The sequence below is a fragment of the Cavia porcellus genome, unplaced genomic scaffold (genome assembly GCF_034190915.1).
Source record: "Cavia porcellus strain 051 isolate PalLab524CR breed Dunkin Hartley unplaced genomic scaffold, mCavPor4.1 scaffold_6, whole genome shotgun sequence".
Taxonomy (NCBI): Eukaryota; Metazoa; Chordata; class Mammalia; order Rodentia; family Caviidae; genus Cavia; species Cavia porcellus.
The window spans coordinates 18097572-18119864 of NW_026947489.1; the positions used below are offsets into that span (position 1 = coordinate 18097572).

The 22293-nt window shown below is 39.5% G+C and overlaps 1 protein-coding gene across 11 annotated transcripts in view; it reads left to right on the forward strand.

The window, feature by feature from the left end:
• The window catches only part of Akap13 (A-kinase anchoring protein 13), a 302450-nt gene that overhangs the window by 268488 nt on the left and 11669 nt on the right, over window positions 1-22293 (forward strand). For 8 of the 11 annotated variants that reach the window (XM_063249996.1, XM_063250000.1, XM_063249999.1 and 5 more), the window contains 13 exons: window positions 1040-1107; window positions 3775-3838; window positions 7192-7327; window positions 8684-8796; window positions 9480-9632; window positions 10293-10543; window positions 13018-13143; window positions 13250-13367; window positions 14348-14596; window positions 17987-18063; window positions 18767-18948; window positions 19080-19162; window positions 21284-21478. In XM_063249996.1, the coding sequence (XP_063106066.1) occupies window positions 1040-1107; window positions 3775-3838; window positions 7192-7327; window positions 8684-8796; window positions 9480-9632; window positions 10293-10543; window positions 13018-13143; window positions 13250-13367; window positions 14348-14596; window positions 17987-18063; window positions 18767-18948; window positions 19080-19162; window positions 21284-21478 (1815 nt within the window). The remainder of the gene's footprint in view (window positions 1-1039; window positions 1108-3774; window positions 3839-7191; window positions 7328-8683; window positions 8797-9479; window positions 9633-10292; window positions 10544-13017; window positions 13144-13249; window positions 13368-14347; window positions 14597-17986; window positions 18064-18766; window positions 18949-19079; window positions 19163-21283; window positions 21479-22293) is intronic. The other 3 variants (XM_063249998.1, XM_063250006.1, XM_063249997.1) reach the window with 2 other exon arrangements.

Here is a 22293-nt window from a genome sequence, read left to right on the forward strand (position 1 = left end):
ATATGTAATTTTTTTTTTTATAATTTCATCTCATATAAACAAATCTTACATAAAAAGTGCCATATGGTATGTCTCATTGCATAATCTGCTTTATTCTCCCCAGAATTGTATTTTGGGGAATCAGCATATTGAAACATGTAGGTCTACATCAGTGAATTTTAACTCTTCTGTGGTATCCTACTATGTAATATAATCAGATCTGTTCCACTACTCAGTTGTTTGGATTATTTTCAACTTCTGTTACAAACAGTGCTACCAGGGATGACCTCGGTACATGTACAAGCTTTATTACTATCCAAAATGAGTGTGGCAGATTCCCAGTCCTCTAGCCGATGCTGAGAATCTGCATTGTCCTATCCTTACCAGCACTTAAAACTGGGAGAAATGTGGTCTTTCTCATTTTATAGACAAGAAAATGGAAATGTGTGGAGAAGGTCTTTGAAGCCCAAGGGTCTAAGACATTAAAAGAATTTTGAGATCAAATTGTCCTGGCAAATTGTGGTCTGTCTTTATCTTTCACAGAGTCTCCCATCTTCTCAAGTTTTAAGTTCCCAGAGGTGCTTTGGGGTAGTCACCTTGTTTGTATGACTCTTAAACTCAAGAGGGTTGCAACAAGCTCAGGGTAATTTAATATCCCAAGAAGAAAGATAAGCAGCTACATTTTCATATCTGTGTCATGCACTTAGATACAGTAATACAAACATTGTAATTCCTTGTTGAGTTTATTTATGTATTTACATGTAACTCAGGCATATTTGTGGCAGATACGTAAGCTTTTAGTTTTGATAGCATCTTGGGCTTCCTGTCTGATACGTTCCAGAGTTCTCTTTTTTGTTAATCAGAAATCACATCTGCTTTTATTTGTGTTCCACGTATCATATGCCTGCTTTGTAGAAGAGGACTGCACAGTGTAATGGCAGTTTTAGTGACATTCTTCCACATAAACCCATAGGCATCTTACTGTGTAGCAGTGGTGGAAAGTCAGAATCCAGGATTGGTTTGTCACTTGTTGTGACCTTGGGTTTTGCTTTCTTTTCAGATTGCAGTGCTTTTGTCCACAAAGGCTGTAGAGAAAGTCTGGCCTCCTGTGCAAAGGTCAAAATGAAGGTAAGACATTTGTGAGTAAAAGGGGGTTTAAATAAAAAGTCTTGAAGTTAGACAAAGTTAAAATAAGAGGGTTTAAACTAGCAAAATCCTTAGGAGTTGAAAGTTGAGGTTTCTCAGGGGTTTTTTCTATTCATTTGGTACTAACTTGGAGACTAAAATAATTTTTCTTTAAAATGATAAGTTCTTAGTTTTAACACACTTGGGAATTTGAGAGGTTTGGAAAAATTTCTTTTAGAGTTTCTCCATGTCAGATACACTTTTTTCTATGATTTTGATGTTTATATTGCTATTTTTATTAGTACACTTATAGTACATGATTACAGTCATTGTGAGGAGTTGGTACATGTAAATAAGACATCTCAATTCTTTTTCTGTGTGTCTATTAAAGTGTTTTTTGTTTTTTTAAAAACCATGTGTACAAACCTATTCTGCAGCTCACACACTTGGCTTCCTTATTTGGGACCATGAGAGCAGCAGATAGAAATCAGGGGCTTGTGATACACCGATGGGCACAGGACTGCTCTATTTAGACTGTCTGTTCCACTTTTCTTCACAAGTATGTGTAAATAGCTGTGATCACATGATACAGTAATATGAAGTGTTGATTATATGGTGATACCAGCTCTGAGCATGCTATATAATAATGTACACTGACTTTTCCAGGAGCTCTTAAAAGTGTGGGAGCTATGGATGTATCTTAGTGGTAGAGCATTGCCTAGCACAGGCGACGCCCTGTGTTATATTCCCTGCTCTGTGGGAAGTACTGGGCTTGAGGGCTTACCTTTTTGTAGCTTGTGTATTTTGTCACCCATAAATGTCTTTCTGTTTCATGCCAGAGAGACTTTCTAGCTATGTCTGCACAAACAGTGTGTATTATGAGTCATCTGTAACCAGATATATCTATCTAGTACAGTAGTATCCATCTTGACTGTGTATCAGTGTTACCTCAAGGGCTTCCCAAAAAATTCTGAAATGGGGCTCAGGAATGTACATATCTTGATAAGCATCTAGGTCATGCTGATAGTCCTTACTTTGAGAAGTACTAAACTAGCATAAGGAAGGCACACTTTGTAACTCAGACTTATTCAGCCTACAGTCATATTTTGTTTGCCTCCCGTGCTCATGTATTTGCCTTATGAAGTAGTTTTGCATTTATTTAAAAGTCATATTTCATATCTGTTTGGATTTGTAGTTTTTCCTGGAAAGTTGAAAGTCCTCATGAGCCCAGTCCCACTGTTGTTTCCCATCCCCCAGCACTTCCAGTTTGCCTTAGCCTGCCACCTTTCTCTTTCTTCTATAGTACGTAACACCTTCTCAGAGTCTATATTATATAATCTGCCTTTATTAAATTTATTTTTTATTATTTGTATCATTCGGTAACTAGAACATAAGCTCCAGACTCACTACAGCCTGAGGCAGGCATCTTAGATCCATTAATACTCTGAGAATTTAGCATGATGTCAGGCTTATATGCCTGTAAATACTGGAAGAATAAATGACAAAAAGTAATAAACTGGATCTGTGCAGCTGCTGCCTCTTTTTTACATATCTTGATAAGTTTCTAGATAATGCTCATAGTCCTTATTTTGAGTCCTTACTTTTACATAAAAAGATACACAAATTCTGTGTCATTACTTCCCTACCTCTGTCATTTGAACTTCCTTGAGTAACTTCCTTGATTTCATGTCTGATAAAATTTATTTGGCTTGTGAATCAACTGTGTTCTATAGAACCGTGATGATACAGATAATAGCAATGCCTCCATGTAAATGCATAACTGGAGCTGGGGATATAGTGCCTGCCTGGCAAGTGCAAGGTCCTGAGTTCAGTTCCTGGTACAAATACCCAAAAAAATGCATAACCTAAATGAGGAATTATTTTTAAATTGGAAGCAACCTGTTTAATGATTTTTTTCAATCAAAATGCTACAGTATGTAATTTCTTTATTGTTGTAATGACATTGGGGATTGAATTTAGGGTCTTTACACTAAGCTATAATCCATAACCTTGTTAAATTTTTAATTTCTGAGACAAGCTCTCCCTAAGTTACCTAGGCTGATCTTCAACTTGAGGTGCTCTTCCCACAGCCTTCCCAGAGTGTTGAGTTTTACAGAAATGTGCCACCAAACCTGGTTTGTAATTTCTTGGAAGTATTTTTATGTATGTCAGACAAAGTCATTTTGCCAATGACTTTGATGTCTTACAGTTGCTAGTCACTGGAGGAACACATGAGAAAGGCTCTGATGCCCCTGTTGAGTGTAAGATGGACAGGCACTTGATGTAAATAAGCAAAAGTGATGTTCAGGGATATGCAGGGTTTCCAGGAGTGCCAGGCACTCCCCTGGGTGAGGAAAGGAAAGGACCTGGTGGTGGCTTTATGCAGGAGGTAGTCCCTAAGTCATCTGGAAATAAAAGACTGCCAAGCTAAGGAAGAGAAAAAGAGAAAAGTGAGCCTGGGAGGAGAAACAGTACCTGCAGCACTGCATGCTCAGCAACCCCAGAGGAGGATGGCAAGTGCGTTTGCCTGGGCCACGAGATGCTGCTGACCAGGGCAAGGAAAGAGCCAGAAAGCAGGCTGAACCATTCTCTTTTTATTCTAGGCTGCTCTAAACATGGCAGAATATGATTTGTCAATACAGTCTTCATGTATTCACTCTGTTTCTTTAGCAGCCCAAAGGGAACTTCCAGGCCCAAGACACATCATCATTGCCTGTCATCATGAGAAACAAGCGTAAGTAACTCAGCCCACCTCACAGAATGCATTTTTGACTGGTTCTGTTGTGTGACGTTCATTTCTTAATCCTCATCACTGTTTGAACACCTGTTCTGTACTAAGGAGCTGTTGTTTCGTCCTACAGATTTATTGTCTAGTAGCTTAGCATTATACCACCAAACTGTCTTTAAAGGCCTCTGTAACAGTGTATGAGTTAGCTTCAAAGGCAGCACTGCAGCCCTGTGAGCAGGTTCCCTTTGCAGACTATTACCTTATAGTTGTATGAATCAAATAAAATCTTGCTTGTTAAATGTGTGAAGTTATATTCCTCCAGTTCACCCTGAAGACAAGTGGTATATAAAATTGAGTAAATCATACTCTCCACTCATATAAAACTCTCTTCAATCTTGCAGGCTTTCTTGTGGTTTGGCTTAGTATTTATTTTTCTTTTTACATGCTTCATCCCCTAATCTTTTTTTCTTATGTACCCTGCCTTTAGGCATATGCAGATGGGGTAAGGTGTCTCTTAATTGTTTCCACTGAATTTAAACTAGATTGTGTTACATAATGTATATATATTCTTATTTTTTCAATCAATATCATTTTGAGGACCAGGGATTCAGCTCAGCAGCAGAGGTGCCTTCCTGGCAAGCATGAGGTGACGAGTTTGAGCCCAGTACCAAAAAAAAAAACACACAAACACATATAATTTTGAAGTTATACATGTTACTATTAGAAGCTGTTGTTTGCTGCATGCTGTGTTTCATAAGCATATGTATCACATTTTAAATTATTGCTGACCCACAAAACATTTAAATTGCTTCCAACTCTTACCATAATAATGTAGTAATACTTATCTTCTTCATTGGCTCCCTAGGAGTCTGTGTGAGAATTTACCAAAGCAGTGTTTTTCAGAGTATAATTCCAGGATCAATTAGACATGCAGATTCTTAGGCTTTACCTGGACCCTCCCCAAAAACCTAGGGGTGGAACCCCGTAATCTGTTTCATAGATTCTCTAGGTGATCTTGATACTCTCTTAAGTGTAAGAATCACTGCTTTTTGCTGTAGTTCTGTAAGTACTTCCCGATAGCACCAAAAGAACCAGCCCAGTCTGCATTCCCACATGATGTAAATTCCCCTCAGACATGTTAAGTATAGTTATTATTGGTCTTTACATGTAGATGACTATAAGAAATACTTTACCAGTTTGACACCCAGTTCTCCGTGATCCAACCCATTCCATGAGCCTACAAATCTAGACCTTAACAATCCTTTTTTAGAAACCTGTTTTCTTTCACAGCAGATAAAATAACTTTTAAGTGCCTGTTATGTGCAAGATTCTTGATGTATATTCTCTCTGATCCACACAAATATTTACTCCTTATTTATTTCATGGAGGCAGGTTAGTGGTTGAAAATGTAACTTATAGTCTCAGGTTATATAGGTTTGAGTCCTAGCACTGCTGCTGATTAACTGTAACCTCATTTTCCTTCTTTGCAGAAGAGAGTTGATAATAGAATCGTAGGGTAGAAGTCAAGTTTAAATGAAGTTATACAGTACTTGGTGATGGGCACTCTGTAATGGATTTTGCTGTCTTCATCACCACAGTTAATTGTGATAAAGCTCAAAGGCACTACTAAGTAAAAAAAAAAACTTGTTTTCATTCTGTTATGCTTGCCTCTTGGACACAATTTGTTCAGTTTAACTTTTAGGATCTGCTTCTCTCATCCTTTCTCTTTTCCTTTATACGCATCTTCATGCTTCCTCTTCTTTTTTTCCTTTTTTTAGGAACGTGATTTTTTTTCTGCTTGATTTATACAGTTCTTCTGAGAGTATCCTCTTTCTTTTGACCTGTCTACATCTCCACAATTGAAGACATACTGCCTCTTCCTCCTTTATATCGTATATCCGACCTGACCCACCTTTTGAAATACTTGAGGCATGCTTCAGGCTCTTCACATGAAGCATATTTTATTTTCCACCAGTATTTCTAATACTCGGGGCTGGGGATTTAGCTCAGCGGTATAAGCACCTGCCTTGCAAGCAGGTGGTCATGAGATCAAGTCCCAGTACCGATTAAAAAAAAAAAAAAAACCAGTATTTCTAATACTCTGTAGGGGTAGAATCTTTGTTTCAATACTCTCTATAGCAAGATATTAGAGAATGTCCTATTTTGAGTACAGTGTTTTATTGTTTTGTCTATAATAGAATTTTATTTTTTATAATAGAATTTTAATCAGAAATGAATGATTATGTTGATACCTATCCAAAAACATCCTGAAATATTTACGACAGCCATCCCGGTCTTGCTGTCTTCAGCTCTCGACATGCCTGGCATAGGCAGATGATGGAGCTCATGTCTGGACACTAGCTCATGATCAAGGGAAAATGACTTGTTCACCATGTGCCATTATGACTGCTTTAGCATTTTAGAGCTCCAGTTTTTTCTCTGGTTATATTAAAGAGAAATACATAGTGTGTGAACCAAATAGCTTTGTGGCATTAAAGAAATAGTACATTTTCTTCATAAATTAGAGAAACTGGTTAAAATCCATGCTCTTAATAATAATCAGAAAAATCACTCGAGGAGCTGTAAAATATGTATGCTCCTACGTCCCAGCCAATTGGACAAAATAGGGCTGAGAGTTTCATACCTAATTACTTCTTTAGATATTTCAGATGGAGTTTCAAAGAGCGTTAATTAGTCTTTATCTCTAAGATTCCTTTTACCCTTGAAATCTTTTCAAACTGGTTTTTTATTAGTTTACATTTTAAAATGTGCAATACTTTAACATAATTTTTTACCCTTACCTAATTTTTATCCCATATCACAAACTTTTTTTCTTTTTATTTTTCAGAATTACCAGATTAAAGCAAATATTAATATGTGAACTATTAATGTTTTTCTTTTTTAAGCATAAAAGCCTGTTACATGCTTTGTTATCCCCCTTAATGTTTTTATTTCTCCCAGTGCACATTTTGGTGTCAGTACATGAAGTGTGTCCTCAGTGTTGCTAAAAACTGTGTCATATTTTAATATATGATGTACTGTAACTTCCTAGTCAGTCTCTTAATACTCATTTGGGTCATTTCCAATCTTCTGCTTTTATCAACAGTGTTGCATTGAATAATTTTTCAGACATACGAGTATATCTCATGGAATAAACATGTTTGTAATTAATGGATCAGAGAATAAGGCATTTACAATTTTACTGGTTACTTGCAAACTGTCCTCAGGTTTTGTAACAACTTACACTGCAAAGACAAGTCTGATTTAAAGCATTTTGCTTCTGTTTGGCATTTGTAAAATATGTCAGCACTAGGAGGGCACGGATCGGTAATGCTCAGTGTCCTCTTCTGCCTTTATAGCCTCACAGCCCAAGGAGCGCCCCAGATCTGCAGTCCTCCTGGCTGAAGACACCATAGCTGCCCCAGTGTTTGCCAACAGACGGTCCCAGCAGAGTGTCTCTCTCTCCAAAAGTGTCTCTATCCAGAACATCACTGGGTAAGTGGAGGTTTAGCTAGTACATTGACACCTGGGTAACAGGAGCATAATAATCACATCATTTGACAAAAGGTGCTTCTTTTCAGTGTAAAATAATGAGTTAGTGCACTGGTTGATGCCTTGACAGGAAAGGGGAAATTGGGAATTGAATATATTGTCATGGCTCTCATTTTGTGATGTCTCCTTTAAACACTATTATTAGGCTGGTTGCCCTGGCCATTTGTACATGATCAGCCCTGTTTTTGAGAATCCTGAGTTCCAGTTTTATCTCTGGTCATATTAAAGAGAAAGACATAGTGTGTGAACCAAATAGCTTTGTGGCATTAAAGAAATAGTACATTTTCTTCATAAATTAAATAAATGGTCAGAAAGATGACTTAATTCAAAATAATAGGAAAAAAGCTAATAAAGTATGAATTTTTGTTTGCAGCTACATAGTTACGTTTTCAGGTATCACACTTTTCTGTTGTACCTGTCAACCTGGTTGCCTCATTTCTTTTTAAATGTTTCCCAGCCTTGCACCAGCTATTAAGGCAGTTTCATAGAGGTGAATTATGGGCCCGTTATTACTGTTCCTATTCCTTTGCCCTCTGCTCCTGTTATATAGTCCCCTATAAAAGTTGCTGTGGCTACAGGCTATTCAGGCATTGCCTGTCAGATGGGTAGCATGAGGCTGACTGTGTTGCGGACTGGTTTGGGTGAGATGCTCCCTTGTCCATTGAATCCTGGTCAGTCATGTCAAATGCAGGACTCAGAACATTTCAGGGGAAATTGTACAGGGTATAAAATTTCTGTTAGCCTGTATTTCCTAATTCCCATGTTGGTCAAAGTTTCTTCCTTAAAAAAAAATAGTTTCAGGCTGTTTTGTTTTGTTTGTATTTTTAGTATTTCTGAAAGTCACAACGTTACCAAAGTTTATCTGCATTGTAACTTTGAAAAGTTGATTCTTAAATAAAAGACAAACTTTTAAATGATGCTTTTGTGTTGTACAATAAACATTCATTGTGTGTTTATAATGCTAGCTGGTGAGCTGGGATTAAGAAAGTCAAAAATATAGTTTATTATAAGTTTAAGGTCAGTTATTTAGAGGACAGGAAGGCAAAAGTGTAATGTTTAGGTAATAAGAAAAAATTTCTTTGCTTTACACTGTTTAGAAAAGGATGAAAAATTAAACATGTTTGAATTTGCAGTAATGTTAAACATTTCCAAACTTCTCTGTATACCTATATCAAATGTCTTCAGTTGTAGAAGAACTTGCCACTACCACTTAAGGGTTTTGCAGGTACTCATTTAAGAGTACAAACATATTTACCAGAGTGTATATTACAGCACTATAAACTTAATTTTTGTTCTCAGAGTTGGCAGTGAGGAGAATATGTCAAACACCTGGAAATTCCTGTCTCACTCAACAGACTCACTAAATAAAATCAGCAAGGTCAACGAGTCCACAGAATCACTGACTGATGAGGGTAAGAGGAAGTTATGGGCTATACGTACATGTCTAGCCTCTGTAGAGACTGTGTGGTATTGCAGAATACTAGTGTTAAATGAGTAATACTGTCTGCCTCCTCCTTACTATGAAGATTCTCTAAATTGTAAATCTTCAAATGCGATATAATGAGTTGATAATCACAGTTAGCAATTGTGAACTGTCCTTTGAAAGATGTCGTTCATTTTAATTTGGGCATACTCTTTACTACAAATGCTTTTTCTTCCCCTAGACTTTTGTACAATTGTGCTCTTGCTATGTTGGCAGAATTACAAAGCTGCTCTCTTGAAACATAAATATAGCAGATTCTTTCTAGATAGTAGGATTCCTGCCTTCATTGTGTTTGATTCATGTCATGTTTGCTATTTTTTTTTTTTTTTTTGTCTTTTTATCCGGTACTGGGGATCAAACTCACGACTGCCTGCTTGCGAGGCAGGCGCTTATGCCACTGAGCTAAATCCCCAGCCCCATGTTTGCTATTTTTATCCAGTCTAGAATATAAGACATTGATTCTTCTCTAGTACTGGGATATGCTCTCCATGAACATCCTGTGTATCAATACAGAATATCTGAGTATAATTTATCATCCAAAGAAAAGTCTAGCCTGGCTTTTCAGAAGTCACAGTGCCAAGGTTCTCACTCTGACCTTTCTGATGTTTTGAGGAGTAGGCACAGACATGAATGAAGGACAGCTGATGGGAGACTTTGAGATTGATTCCAAACAGCTGGAAGCAGAGTCCTGGAGTCGGGTGGTGGACAGCAAGTTTCTGAAACAGCAAAAGAAAGATGTGGTCAAACAACAAGAAGTAATTTATGGTGAGATTCTTTATTTTGTTCTGCTTGTGTTTGACTTGCATGATTAAGCATTTTGGGGGGGGGGGTCTTTTTTGTTTTTATCGGTACCAGGGATTGAACTCAAGACTGCCTGCTAAATCCCCAGCCCCACGATTAAGCATTTTTAAGCTGGTGATTTGATTGCCTGTGAAAAAATGAGTTTTTGAGTATGTGGCATTTTAAAGATTTTCCTTTAAAACTTGGAGGAACAGAAACGTGGCCTTGTTTGTATCCTCCTTTCTTCCCCTGTTGCCTGTTCTGTTGCATATTTGGCTTTGGACATGAGTGCTTAGTTGTACAGCAGTCCTAAAATAAGATCTCTTATGAAAGTGCAATGTAGTTCCCCAGCTACAGTGGAAAGTAGATGGAACACAACTCAGTTACGGGAACTAAGAGTGCATTCAAGCGTGAGAGGGGTTGAATCTAATGAAGACCTTTTTGGAAATCATCATTTAAAATTGTCAGAATGCAGGATAGCTATCATCAGAAAAGAATGTTAAGCTATGTGAAAAATAGAGAAAAAGATGACAGTGCTAGGAAAAAAACAGCCACTGACCCATTTTTAAAGTTGTTGGGGCTCCCACACCTTACAGCTGGACTAGATGGTCTTTGAAGGACCCTCAATCTCTGTCTTCCTTTTAGAGTTGATGCAGACAGAGTTCCATCACATCCGCACACTCAAGATCATGAGTGATGTATATAGCCGGGGAATGATGACAGAGCTCCTCTTCGAGCAGCAGACGGTGGACAGGCTGTTCCCCTGTTTGGATGAGCTGATCAGTATTCATAGCCAGTTCTTTCAGAGGATCTTGGAGCGGAAGAAGGAATCTCTAGTGGATAAAAGTGAAAAGAACTTCCTTGTCAAGAGGATAGGGGATGTGCTTGTAAATCAGGTGAGCAAGGGGAGCGATCTCAGGCTTTTCTCACATGCTATGGGAAAAGAAGCTTTGGAGCTCAGGAGCCACGTGCTCACAGCTGAATAAACTTGGAGAAGTGATGTCACCTCTCTGACTCTTAATTTCCTTTTTTATAAAATGAGGACAGTATGCTATTTTAGAAAGTTACAGGGAGTGTATATGTAAAACTGCTAACATACAGTAGATAGGCAATGAAAGTTAGTTTTTCTTCTTCAGAATCTATGCTATCACCAGAAGCAATATAATTTAAGAACTTAAAGAATACCTGCTTTCCCCTGTTGCTCAAATCAGAAGGATCCCATTTATTTAAAAACCAACTGAAGCATAGAAAATTAAGCAACTATAAAATATTTCATAAAGCATGTATTTCTTGAGTATTTTGATCAAGAGTATGGTATGGTTTCATTCCATTCAAATTTCATCTAAAAATTACTTCAGTAATTTTAGATGTTTGTCATAGACACCTTTTAATGTTTCTTTAAAAAAATATTATTCTTTAAAAAAAAGGATACAAGTGTAACCTTAACCGAAACAGCTATAACACAGGCATATGACTCAATCTTACTCTCCAACAAATCCCTGCTTCTCTGTAGAAGAGAGGCATAATTGCATGAGCATTTGTCTTAAGAATTTGAAGTTTTGTTCTTTCCTTGTATTTTTGAGCCCATATCCCTCACTTCATCATTTTAATACTATATTCATTCACTCTTCAAGTGTTTTTACTAAGTATCTACTGAATGACAGGTCGGACCGCTCATGTGACTATGGCTTTGACATTTTCCAGTGAGCTCCTGTGTAAAAAGGCTTTGAAATAGGTGCAAATTCTGTGTAGTAATTTTCATTTCCCAAATGCCCATTGAACCAAGTATTCGTAAAAGATAAGGTCTAAGAAAAAGAGACCTACAAATGAGAACCTCTCCTTCCCCCAAACATTCCCTTTAACAGTGTTTTCCATTTCTCTCTTTCTGCCTTCAGGAGCTGCACAGGGGGCTTGTCTAACTTTGGCTTGAGTTATCATTTATATCTGTGTATATCCCTTATGATCTTCAGTGCTGGTCTCGTAGTGTCTGTTACTGTGTGTGCCATTGCTAAGGAACGGTTTAGGGAGTTTGCTTTACCATTTGAGCAGATAACTTACAGTCTCTTTGCCTCAGCTTATCCATTGGTAAATGAATAGAGGAAAAGCTGCCCTGAGCCTTCTACAAGTTTTTTGGTAAGGATAAATTTGTGTTGCCTCCACAGAGATTTTTTCCGTATATAGAAATCAGTGCTTGGCATGCATCATATAAATTCCACCTATAAACTCATTGATTTACACCCACATAAACATATCTTTAGATGAACCTTTGAGATTCTACACATTTGGGAATAATTTAAGAGCCATGCAGAATTATTAGAACTGCCTGTCTGAAGAAAGTTGGATAATCAGATCCCTAGATAATGAAACCTGTTGCTGGCTAAGGTCAAATTTCTGCGATTCATGGTCACATGAAAAATTTCTAGTGAACTTCCTTATTTGCTACTGTGTTCATAACAAATAGACGGAAACCTTTTGTAATCTTTAGGGGGATGGTAAATAACTTCTATAAATTTTTTCTTAAATATATGCAACAGCTCTATTGAGATAAAAATACATATATGCCATACAACCCACCCATTTAAAATGTACAGTAAGATTGTTTTGTTCACAACTAGGCAGTCATCACCACAGTCAGTTTTAAAACATTTTCATGATCCCAAAGGAAAACCTATACTTGGCTATAATCCCTGCACTGTAGGTGGCTGAGATAGGAAGATTGCAAGTTGGAGCCCTGCCTCAGCAACTTAGTGAGACCCTGTCTCAAAAAAATAAAAATTGGCTAGGGGTGTAGCTCAGTGCAAAGGCCCTGGGTTCATTTGTTGGTACCCAACCCTAAAACCTTATACTCATTAGTAGTCATCCACATACCCCACAAACACTAAGGAAGTCCTGGGCAACCACTGATACACTTTTTTGTCCCTGTGAAACAATATGGGATCCTTTATAAATGGTTTTTTTACTTGGCATAATGCTTTGAAGGTTCATCACAACTCATGGCACGTAATGATTCTTCATTCCTTTTTATGACCAAATAATACTCCATTGCATGGATAACATCTTTTATTTGTTAATAGTCACATTATTTCCATCTGGGTACTATTATGAATAATGCTGCCATGAACATAGGTTTACAAGTTTTTGATTATTACATGTTTTAGGGTATACATCTAGAGTGGATTGCTGGGTCTTATGAAAGTCTTTTGATGAAATGCCAAACTGTTTACTAAAGCTGCTGCATCAGTTTAACCTTTAGGAGAATTTACAAAGAAGTACTCTTGACTTTTACAAACAGAATGGAAACTTTTTACAAAATAGTAACACAAGTTTAGCACTGAATTACAGCATAACCTTTGTTCTCTTTTTTCTGCAGTTTTCAGGTGACAGTGCAGAACGTTTAAAGAAGACATACGGCAAGTTTTGTGGGCAGCACAACCAGTCTGTAAACTACTTCAAAGACCTTTATACAAAGGATAAGCGTTTTCAGGCCTTTGTAAAGGTATTGGTGTGAAACTCTCTGTCACTGTCAGGAGCAGTACATCACTGTGGATTTTAGCGGGTCACCTTCCTCAGTTACTCTTAATAGTTTGTTTATTACCTTGTAGAAGAAGATGAGCAGTTCAGTGGTAAGGAGGCTTGGAATCCCGGAATGCATATTACTTGTAACCCAGCGGATCACCAAGTACCCGGTTTTATTCCAACGAATATTGCAGTGTACCAAAGGTGAGTCTCCCTTTTAAGTTTAGTCTTTTATCTGGGCAAGGTGGTGCACGCCTTGTAATCCCCAGGATTTGGGAGGTTGAGGCAGGAGGATCATCGTGAGTACAAGACCAGGCAGGCCCGCATAATGAATTTAAAGCCTGAATCCTTGACTCAGAAGTAAAGAAACAAACAAACTTAGTCCTGCCAGGAATTTAGCTTAGTGGCGTGTGTGCCTGCCTGGCAAGCGCAAGGTCATAAATTCAATCCCCAATACAAAAAAAAAAAACCCAAAAACAAGAACAGAGAAAAAAAAAAAGCCTTAGTCTAGGCCAGTGATATGCTTCTATGTGTCCAATAATGCTAGAAACCGCTATATAGAAGAACTATTTCATATACTGTCAATCTAAAAGAGATAGCTCTTGTGTTTTATCTTGAAAACTGCTTGCTTGAGTGAAAACTGAGACTGTTGTCACCAAACATTGGGTGGTTGATTACAAAATGTAAAGGAAGTGCTCACTGATTCCATTCGCTGCTCAGTCCCCTGGACAGCTTAGTTCCCGAGTTCCCCAATCACTGGACTGGCAGACAAGTTTCACCAGTTCTCTTGTTAAGTCTAGAACTGCTGCTGTTTCTCATTTAATCAGTTACTGTTTCCTCTCTCTTGGCTCTTCTTCCAGCCACTTAAAGATTACAAGGTATATTAAAGATTAAATAAAACAGACATAAATAACATGTTGCTCCTCTCTCTACTATCTTCCTCCCTAAAAATGATTTCTTTTGTTTTAGAATGGAGCATGTCATCTAGATCATGGAGAATTTGCTTCTTTAGAATTAAATTTCATTTAAATTTATGACAGCCAGAGAGATAGCCCAGTTTTACTCTGATAGCATAACTGCAAAGGAAAAATGATAATGTGGTAGACCAAGAAGGCACACTTCCGTCCCATTTCATTCTGGTCTGAAAGGAGCCATTAAAAATAGCATTGTTCTTCCCTCCCAAGACAGTGAAGTGGAACGGGATGACCTGGCTCAGTCCTTGAGCCTGGTGAAGGACGTCATTGGAGCTGTGGACAGCAAAGTGGCGAGTTATGAGAAGAAGGTACGTCTCAATGAGATTTATATGAAGACAGATAGCAAGTCGATCATGAGGATGAAGAGTGGCCAGATGTTTGCCAAGGAGGATTTGAAGCGGAAGAAGCTGGTGCGGGATGGGAGTGTGTTCCTGAAGAGCGCAACAGGACGGTTAAAAGGTAAAGCTTCACTCACTTCTGTCTGGAGTTGTGCCTCAGGAGATTAGGAAGAATCCAAGTGCTTTTGCTGGAAATTCATCACCATATTTTCTTCTAGAGTCATGCAGACATCACTGAGGATAAATAACCACTTAGTTCTATCAAAAAGGATTAGTCTGCGATGTAGAAAGAAAAAGAAATGATGCAGGCAAAAAAATTTCTTTGAGGATTAGCTTAATACCAATTTGTAAGCTGGGTTTAGTGGCACATGTCTATGATGCTAGCATTCAGGAGGCTGAAGCAAGGAGGATCATGAGATCAAGGCCAGCATACACAGCATGAGTTCAAAGTCGGCCTAAACTGCGTAGCAAAACCCTATCTCCAAAAAAAAAATACCAACTTATAAGCTATTAAGAAAATCGTACTCCTGAGACTTGAGCAGCCACTGTGAGATTATGGTCATAGCAGAGCAGTTGGCAGGAGAGAGAAATCAGTGGCAATTGATAGAAGTCTGTGAAATTCAAACCTGTCACTTGTTCCCAGACATGCTAGGGGATCTGTGGCTTCTGAGACTTAGGGAAAGGTGAGTTTAATGCACGTCAACTACCTTATTACACTTCATGGTACTCATCTTTTAACTTTTATTTTAGACAAGAAACAGTGATACAGAATTTCAAAACAAGTTAGTAGAGGATTAACAGTGGCTCATATATTTCTTATTGTTAACTTCAAAGTAGTTGCTCAGATTACAACATATAGGCATGAAAAATTGTTCAAACGATAAAAGCATGAGAGCCCATGATTTTTAATTTTCCATTTGGTTTTAATCTTCACTTTTCAAATGCTTAGCCACAGTAAATTAAGGAAGTGAGGGGTTAGTTTTGTTGTGCTGGGGATCATACTGAGGGCCTTACAAGTGCTACGCAAAGGCTCTGCCACTGAGTTCCACCCATGAATACTATACAGGCCTCTGTGAACTCTGGCTGCACCAACAGCCTTGAATGTACCCTCTTCTCACTGGCCTTAGCTGAGAACACCCCCCTGGCATAGACAAAGGTAGAAGGGATGTGCTGCTCTGGTCTCTGAAGTGTAAAGATGCAGTTAAATGCTATCAGGGTACCCAAGCATCCTTGGTGTAGTCTCAGTGTGCTTAGAACAGACATCCCAGGCAGTAGCTGAATTCCCCCATGAATGATGTTGGGATCAGAATGAAGAGACTTACAAAGAGGCAGTTGCTGGCTGGTGATGAGGGCTGGAGTAGAAGAGGGATGGGAACAGCAGTAGTGACAGGTCTTGAAGGATGAAGAAGAAGGTGCCCAGCAGACAGGGAGAGAGTGATCCTAGTGCCTGGGAAGAGTAAGGTGGAAACGTGAAGTAGGAAGGTAGGCGCCATGGAAGGCGGCCGGGCCTCTCAGGCAGCACTGAGCGAGCAGTGCCAGCGTTGGTAGCAGGCCTGCAGCGACTCCTGAGCCAGATGTGGTGGAACACACTCCAGGCTGGGGCTGACGGACAGTACCCACAGTTGGTGTGACAGAGGCTGCATTCACCACAGGGATTTAAGATGAAAAGGGACTCACACTGGCCAGGGCCATGTAGAGCCTGTAGAAGTGACAGGATCTCTAGAGGCTGTTGAGTGATTCCAGAAGTCATGACCCGGCCTGCACTGTAATAGAAGGCTTGGAAACAAAGGTAGGGTCATACCAGAGACGAGAGATGGCCCTTGCTTCCACCAACCAGCTGTATGTGATAGCATAAAGAGGCTTGAACTCAGGTCTCTGAAACAACTGGCAGTTCTGAAATACCTGCCCTCTCACAGGGAGCCGCACTTTCCAGAGCTGCTGCTGTCTGGAACCACTGTTTTGTTACTTGCTTTACCTGACAGTGTATGCGTTCCCAAAATTAAAACCAAGAGTCCAGCTGTTGGAATAGAATTGTGGTTAAGCCAAATGGCAGTCTTTCTGGTTTGAGATCCCTCCAGTGGAGATAGGAGCTGGTGTTTTGTCATTTTCACCCCCAACTGAGCTCATGCCAAGAACAGCCATTATTGTGTTGAACATCCTTTAAGAAGGGTGGGATTGTTTTGCTCTGATCCACTGAGAATAATCATATGTATTTCAGGATTCAACAAAGTTGAAATTCTTGTCTAGATTTTTTTTTTGGCAGACATCTCAATTACTTAAAAGTAAAAAAAAAAATTGTCAAAACTAATGATAATTCTTGGAAAATTACTGTATATGGGCTGAAAAATTAGACTTACCTAGGAATCAGACACCTTTCTTCTGTTCCTTCATAGCTTTACAGTCAATTTTATGGAAAAGGGATCCCAGTTGAGGCAGAGTTTGAAGAAGAAAACAAAAGGGGCCTTGTAAATTGGTTCCCTCCTTTTAGCCAAAGGAATCATAGGTTCCACTTCCCGGAATGAAGATCTCCATAGGGGTCAGCATGTTGGTTCTCAGTAGATGCTTGAAGATGTCAAACTATCCGTAAGGGAGCAGTAGAAAATTCTTCTGTTTTGCTGTTTTTGAGGAGCAGCTATGGATGGAACCTAGGTCTTAGCATATTCTAGGAATGGATTCTAAAATACACCTATCCCCCTTGGTTTTAGTTGTGATAGAGAGACAGAGAGGGATGTTGCCATGGTATAGAGAAGGAGAAGAGTGGACTACTGCCTGTAGAAGCTAAGGATGGGCCCTGTACTTGTTTGTGCTTAGGAGGCCAAAGGGTATGTCTAGAGACCATTTGTACTCTTTTGGCAGTATTAAAGAAATAGGCTTTTCACTAAATTTATGTATTTCTTTACCTCACCTTTGGGTAGCTTTCCTGGTTGCTGTTCCCTATTACTGTAATCAGGATGAGAAAGAATTACTGACTATGTTGCTGTAGGCTACTATTTCACATCTCTTGATGTCTGTGTTTTGGTACTGGAGCTTGAGCCCAAGACCTTTGCACTGAGCTATATCTCTAGTCCTTTTTGTTTAACAGTCACACTTTTAAAGTCCTTAAATTGCTCAGGCCGTGCTCAAACTTGTGATCCTCCTACCTAAGCCTCCCATCATACTGGGATTAAAGACATATGGCATGGTGCTGGGCTTGAAGAAATCTAGGGTTAGAGGTTTGGTTTGAAATTTAGGGTTAGAGTTTTATTCCTAAAATTTTGCCTTATAATATATATTTTCTCAGGACTGAGTACTTAAGATTTTCTAAGACAAGCCTTTGTTGATGAACTACATTTTAAAATGACTGTGTAAATCTGTTGTCCAGATCTTAATTCTACATAACTGTAAAACTTGCCTTTAGGAAGGCATGTGATCTCAGAATTTGGGTTGTGTCACTGAATGTCCTTCAGTAAAACCCTGACTCTGATCAACTATTAAGTAGTCACTGTTCTTTTTTCCTGTTTCCTCTTTCCAGAGGTTCAGGCAGTTCTGCTCACTGACATTTTAGTTTTCCTTCAAGAAAAAGACCAGAAATACATCTTTGCGTCACTGGTAAGCGAAGTTGTTATTTTCTTGTTTGTAATTAATAGCTGGGTTGGTATGGAATGAAAACACTCTTGTTATGGCTTGCCCATTCTCTGAAAATTAATCTATTTAGCACAGAGTCATCTGAGTTAATTTCTTCTAAATCGTTATGATTTTCTTTTGTTTCTCTTTACTGCCAAAATTATTTTTCTATTCCCTCATAATCCTTTTGCATACCTTGGATATATTTGCTTATTTGATTTAATTACAAATCTGTCACTGAAGTATTTTTCAAACATTTGACCCTCAAAATGATGCTTATGCATAGTAATGCTGCCCGGTATTTCTGTGGAGAACTTGGAGAGATTCATCATCTAGAAAACAATCAAAACTTTTATGGCCATAAACTGTCACCTCCTTTTTTGGAAATCTTTTACAGTGTGTTAAAATTTAAATGAAATAATGAGGTATTTCTCTTTATCCTAAAGCTGTCATTTTTATTAAAACTGTATGCATTTAAAACAGCATCTTACCTTAGGTGAAATTTATCCTTAAATGTTAATTTCAGTATATTTTTTATAATTTTTATGTTTTTATAGGTACAGGGGATCGAACTCACAACCACACGCCTGCAAGGCAGGCGCTATGTTGCTGAGCTAAATCCCAGCATATCCTTAAACGTTAAAACAATGTATACATTTCTAATATGTGTCCTCTCCCATTTTTCCAGGACCAAAAATCAACAGTGATCTCTTTAAAGAAATTGATTGTAAGAGAAGTGGCACATGAGGAGAAAGGTCTTTTCTTAATCAGTATGGGAGTGAAAGACCCAGAGATGGTGGAGGTACATGCCAGCTCCAAAGAAGAGCGGAACAGCTGGATTCAGATTATTCAGGATACAATCAACACCCTGTGAGTGAGTCACCAGGATCTACCCACCCGGCTCTCCTGATACCTTTGTGTCCCATAATAGACCAGACAGTAACCACTCGTTGACATCTTAGAAATGTGTTGCTTCATCTTGTTTTGTGTTGGTTGCTTAGGAACAGAGATGAAGATGAGGGAATTCCCAGTGAGAATGAGGAAGAAAAAAAGATGTTGGACACCAAAACCCGGGAGCTAAAAGGTAAACTGTTGGCAGGAGTGTGAGGCCCTTGTCTGTGGAATCTCTGCAGCTGCAGAAGGTGGCTAATGGTGCCCAGGGGTGCTGTATTCAGTTCTAGGGCTGTCTCAGCAGCCTCCACAGCAAGGAGACAAACAGCTTACACCAGAGTCCTGGCATAGAGTGGAGTAAAAATGATTCAGTGCTAGGTCAAGGAACATTTATTGTCTTGCTTCAATATCATTGTTCTTAGACCCTGCTGGTGTTCATTGTACTTTGTCGCAGAGAATTTCTCAGATTCTATAGACACGCTTAAGATTAAATAAACAACCAGAAGAAGATATTTGAGGAAAAGACTTTTCTCGTTAGTCTGTTTTAATTCTCCTATCTGTCCCTGGCTTTCTCAGTTATCCATAACATTCACAGTTGAGTTATAAGGTGGCTTGGGAAGAAAAGTATTTCCTGGTTGTGTTCAGTCACCATGCATCAGAGACCTGGTGTTGCAGATGGTCTTGTTAAGGTTACTGCAAGGCAGGTATTCTAATCTTTGTTGTGCAGGTGAAACAGTAGTGGACCTCAAAGCCAACAATCCAAAATGCAACTAGTGACTGAGCCAGAACCCTAATCTCCGTCTTACAAATAGCAGGGCCTGGCATTCTTCTGCTTTGCTAGTGACTTAATTGAGTGCTCTAAAGTAAAATCTGTGCTTTGAGTAGAAATCAGGCTGATAGTGTTAGCCTTCAGAAAGTTAAGTTATTCCTTCAAGCTATTCAGAGTGGTAGTGTTCTGCTTCATCTGAGGGGGTAGAAAACAGATGGACAGGTTTCGACTGTAGCTAGATTTATATCTAATGTATTGAAGGATGAATAGGGTGCCAAGATAAAATCTTCCTTCTAGTAACATTTGTTAAAAGCACCTGGCTTAGTGTACTGCTAGGATGCAAAGATTTAAGAAGATCCCTTAGGAAGCTCACATTTCAGCAGGGGAGACTACATGGTGATTCATGGAACCATACACACCTGTGAAGTGTGGAGATTCTATTTATCCTGCCTCTAGTGAGACCCACAGAGATGCTGTCACCTGATTACCTCTCAAGAAAAAGAGTTGTCTTGGCCATTAAGGGTCATGTACAAAAATGAAAAGGACTAAATTAGCCTGCCCAAGAACGACAGGTTTCATGTCTCTGGAAGGTCAGGACTAAGTGACGGGGGCTTAACCTGGGAAGGCAGCAGGTCTTGAAATACAGGGATGATTTTAGATTTTTTTTTTAAACATGTGTAAAGCCCATTGGGAGAGTTGCTTAAAGGAGTGCAAGAACAGCTGGAAATTATAGGGTAGGTGAGAAATAAGCTGGAGAGAAGGATACAAGAAATCAAGTCACTAAGGCTTGGCCAGTGGTGCGATGGCACAGGGCAAGCAAACAGTCTCTCTCCAGGTTTCCATTGTGGGTAACCTGGACGGTGAAGAGCTGCTGCCGGAGGAAGAGGCCCCAGGCTACAGGAGGGAGGTGGGGCAGCAAGGCCTGTGCACAGGTTGGGTTGTGACACTGTGAGAAGAAGGTGTCCTGGCAAAGACGGCCACTTGAGGGTAGAAGCTGGTCATCAGAAAAGGTAGGGTTTGAGATGCTTGTTGTGAATTATCATCACATAGGTGGTTCCTGAACCCAGGGGAATGACTGGAATCCCCACAGGAAAGTATCAGAGGTGTGCAAAGCCACACAGAACGCAGCCCAGATGTGTCCCCACCATTGCAGATGGCAGACCCACACAGCAGGAAAGCAGAAAGCAAGTTTCCTCCAAATGGAGGAGATAGTTTCAAAGGAGGAAATAATCATTGTTAACAAAAATCTGGAACTAAACAAAGGTTGAGATGAGAGCAGCTGTAGAGTTGTAGGGATCAGGCCAAGGAAATAAAAATGGGGCAGGGAAGTGAAGGCAGAGAGCGTACTTAAGGATAAATATGCCAGTATTTGCCAGGAGACCCGAGGCGGCTTTCTAAGTGGAAGTTACAGAGCAGAAACTTGAAAGGCCAGGGAGTCATTTTCTACCTAGGTCCTTTCTGTAAATTACCACAAGGTGGCGCTCATGCCTTAACGCTGTTGTAATGCTAAACAAACCATATTGGTCTTCTCCATCTGTCTTGCAGAGCAACTGCAACAAAAGGACCAGCAGATCCTCCTCCTACTGGAAGAGAAGGAGATGATTTTCCGGGACATGACTCAGTGCAGCACTCCCTTGCCGGATGATTGCTCCCCAGCTCAAAGCCCTAGAACCCTCTTCCGTTCCAACACAGAGGAGGCTCTGAAAGGAGGACCTCTAATGAAGAGTGCAATAAATGAGGGTAATTTTTATCCCGCCCCCTACCCTTGTTTACACACAGGTGCAACTTTGTGTCTGTGAAATAAAGCACAGTACAGAAAACTAGCCAAAACAGGCATTTCACCTGAGTCAGTCATCAGGTGAACAGTCTTGCCACCACTAACCAGGTTAATAAATGAATGTGGCCAAGTGTCCTGAGAGCCCCTCCTTAGCTCTGTCTGTCACACTGCCCTCCCCCCACCAGGGTGTAATCACCAGTTACATGCAATCCCTTCTGTCCCGTGTAGTTTCCCTCTGAACTGCAGGTTTCATTTCTCTCCCACAGCAGTTCTGTCCTGTTTCCTTCACAGTCACAGCAGTGTTCAAGGCATCATTACGAGGTTTTGAGCCATTTGGCAAGTTGTGTTCTTTCACTGGGAGCACCAAATATGTGCCAAATACCGGGTTTTTGTGACAAGCAGAATAAAAAATTATTGGAGTTTTTTCTCTTTACCAGTTTTCAAGATAGTAGATTGGTTTTTGGACCCATGCTTTTTATTTCTTTCTCTCTTCTTATTATTATTGAGGTGGGACTGTAGCTCAGTGGTAGTGTACATAATTATACTTAAGGGGACCCAGGTTTAATCACCAGCACATAAAATACTATGCATTTAAGTTTGAATACTAACCTCTTTACAACTCAGAGGCTCCTACTTTCTGCTGAGTGCTTCTCGGCTCCTGAGCCCTGTGGGGTGACCAGAGTGGTCTGAGCTCTTTTGCTGTCAGGTGGAATAAGATATTTAAAGCCCATCTTGTCCATGTTCTATCTCAGATACAGAATCAGCCATTTCTTTAGAA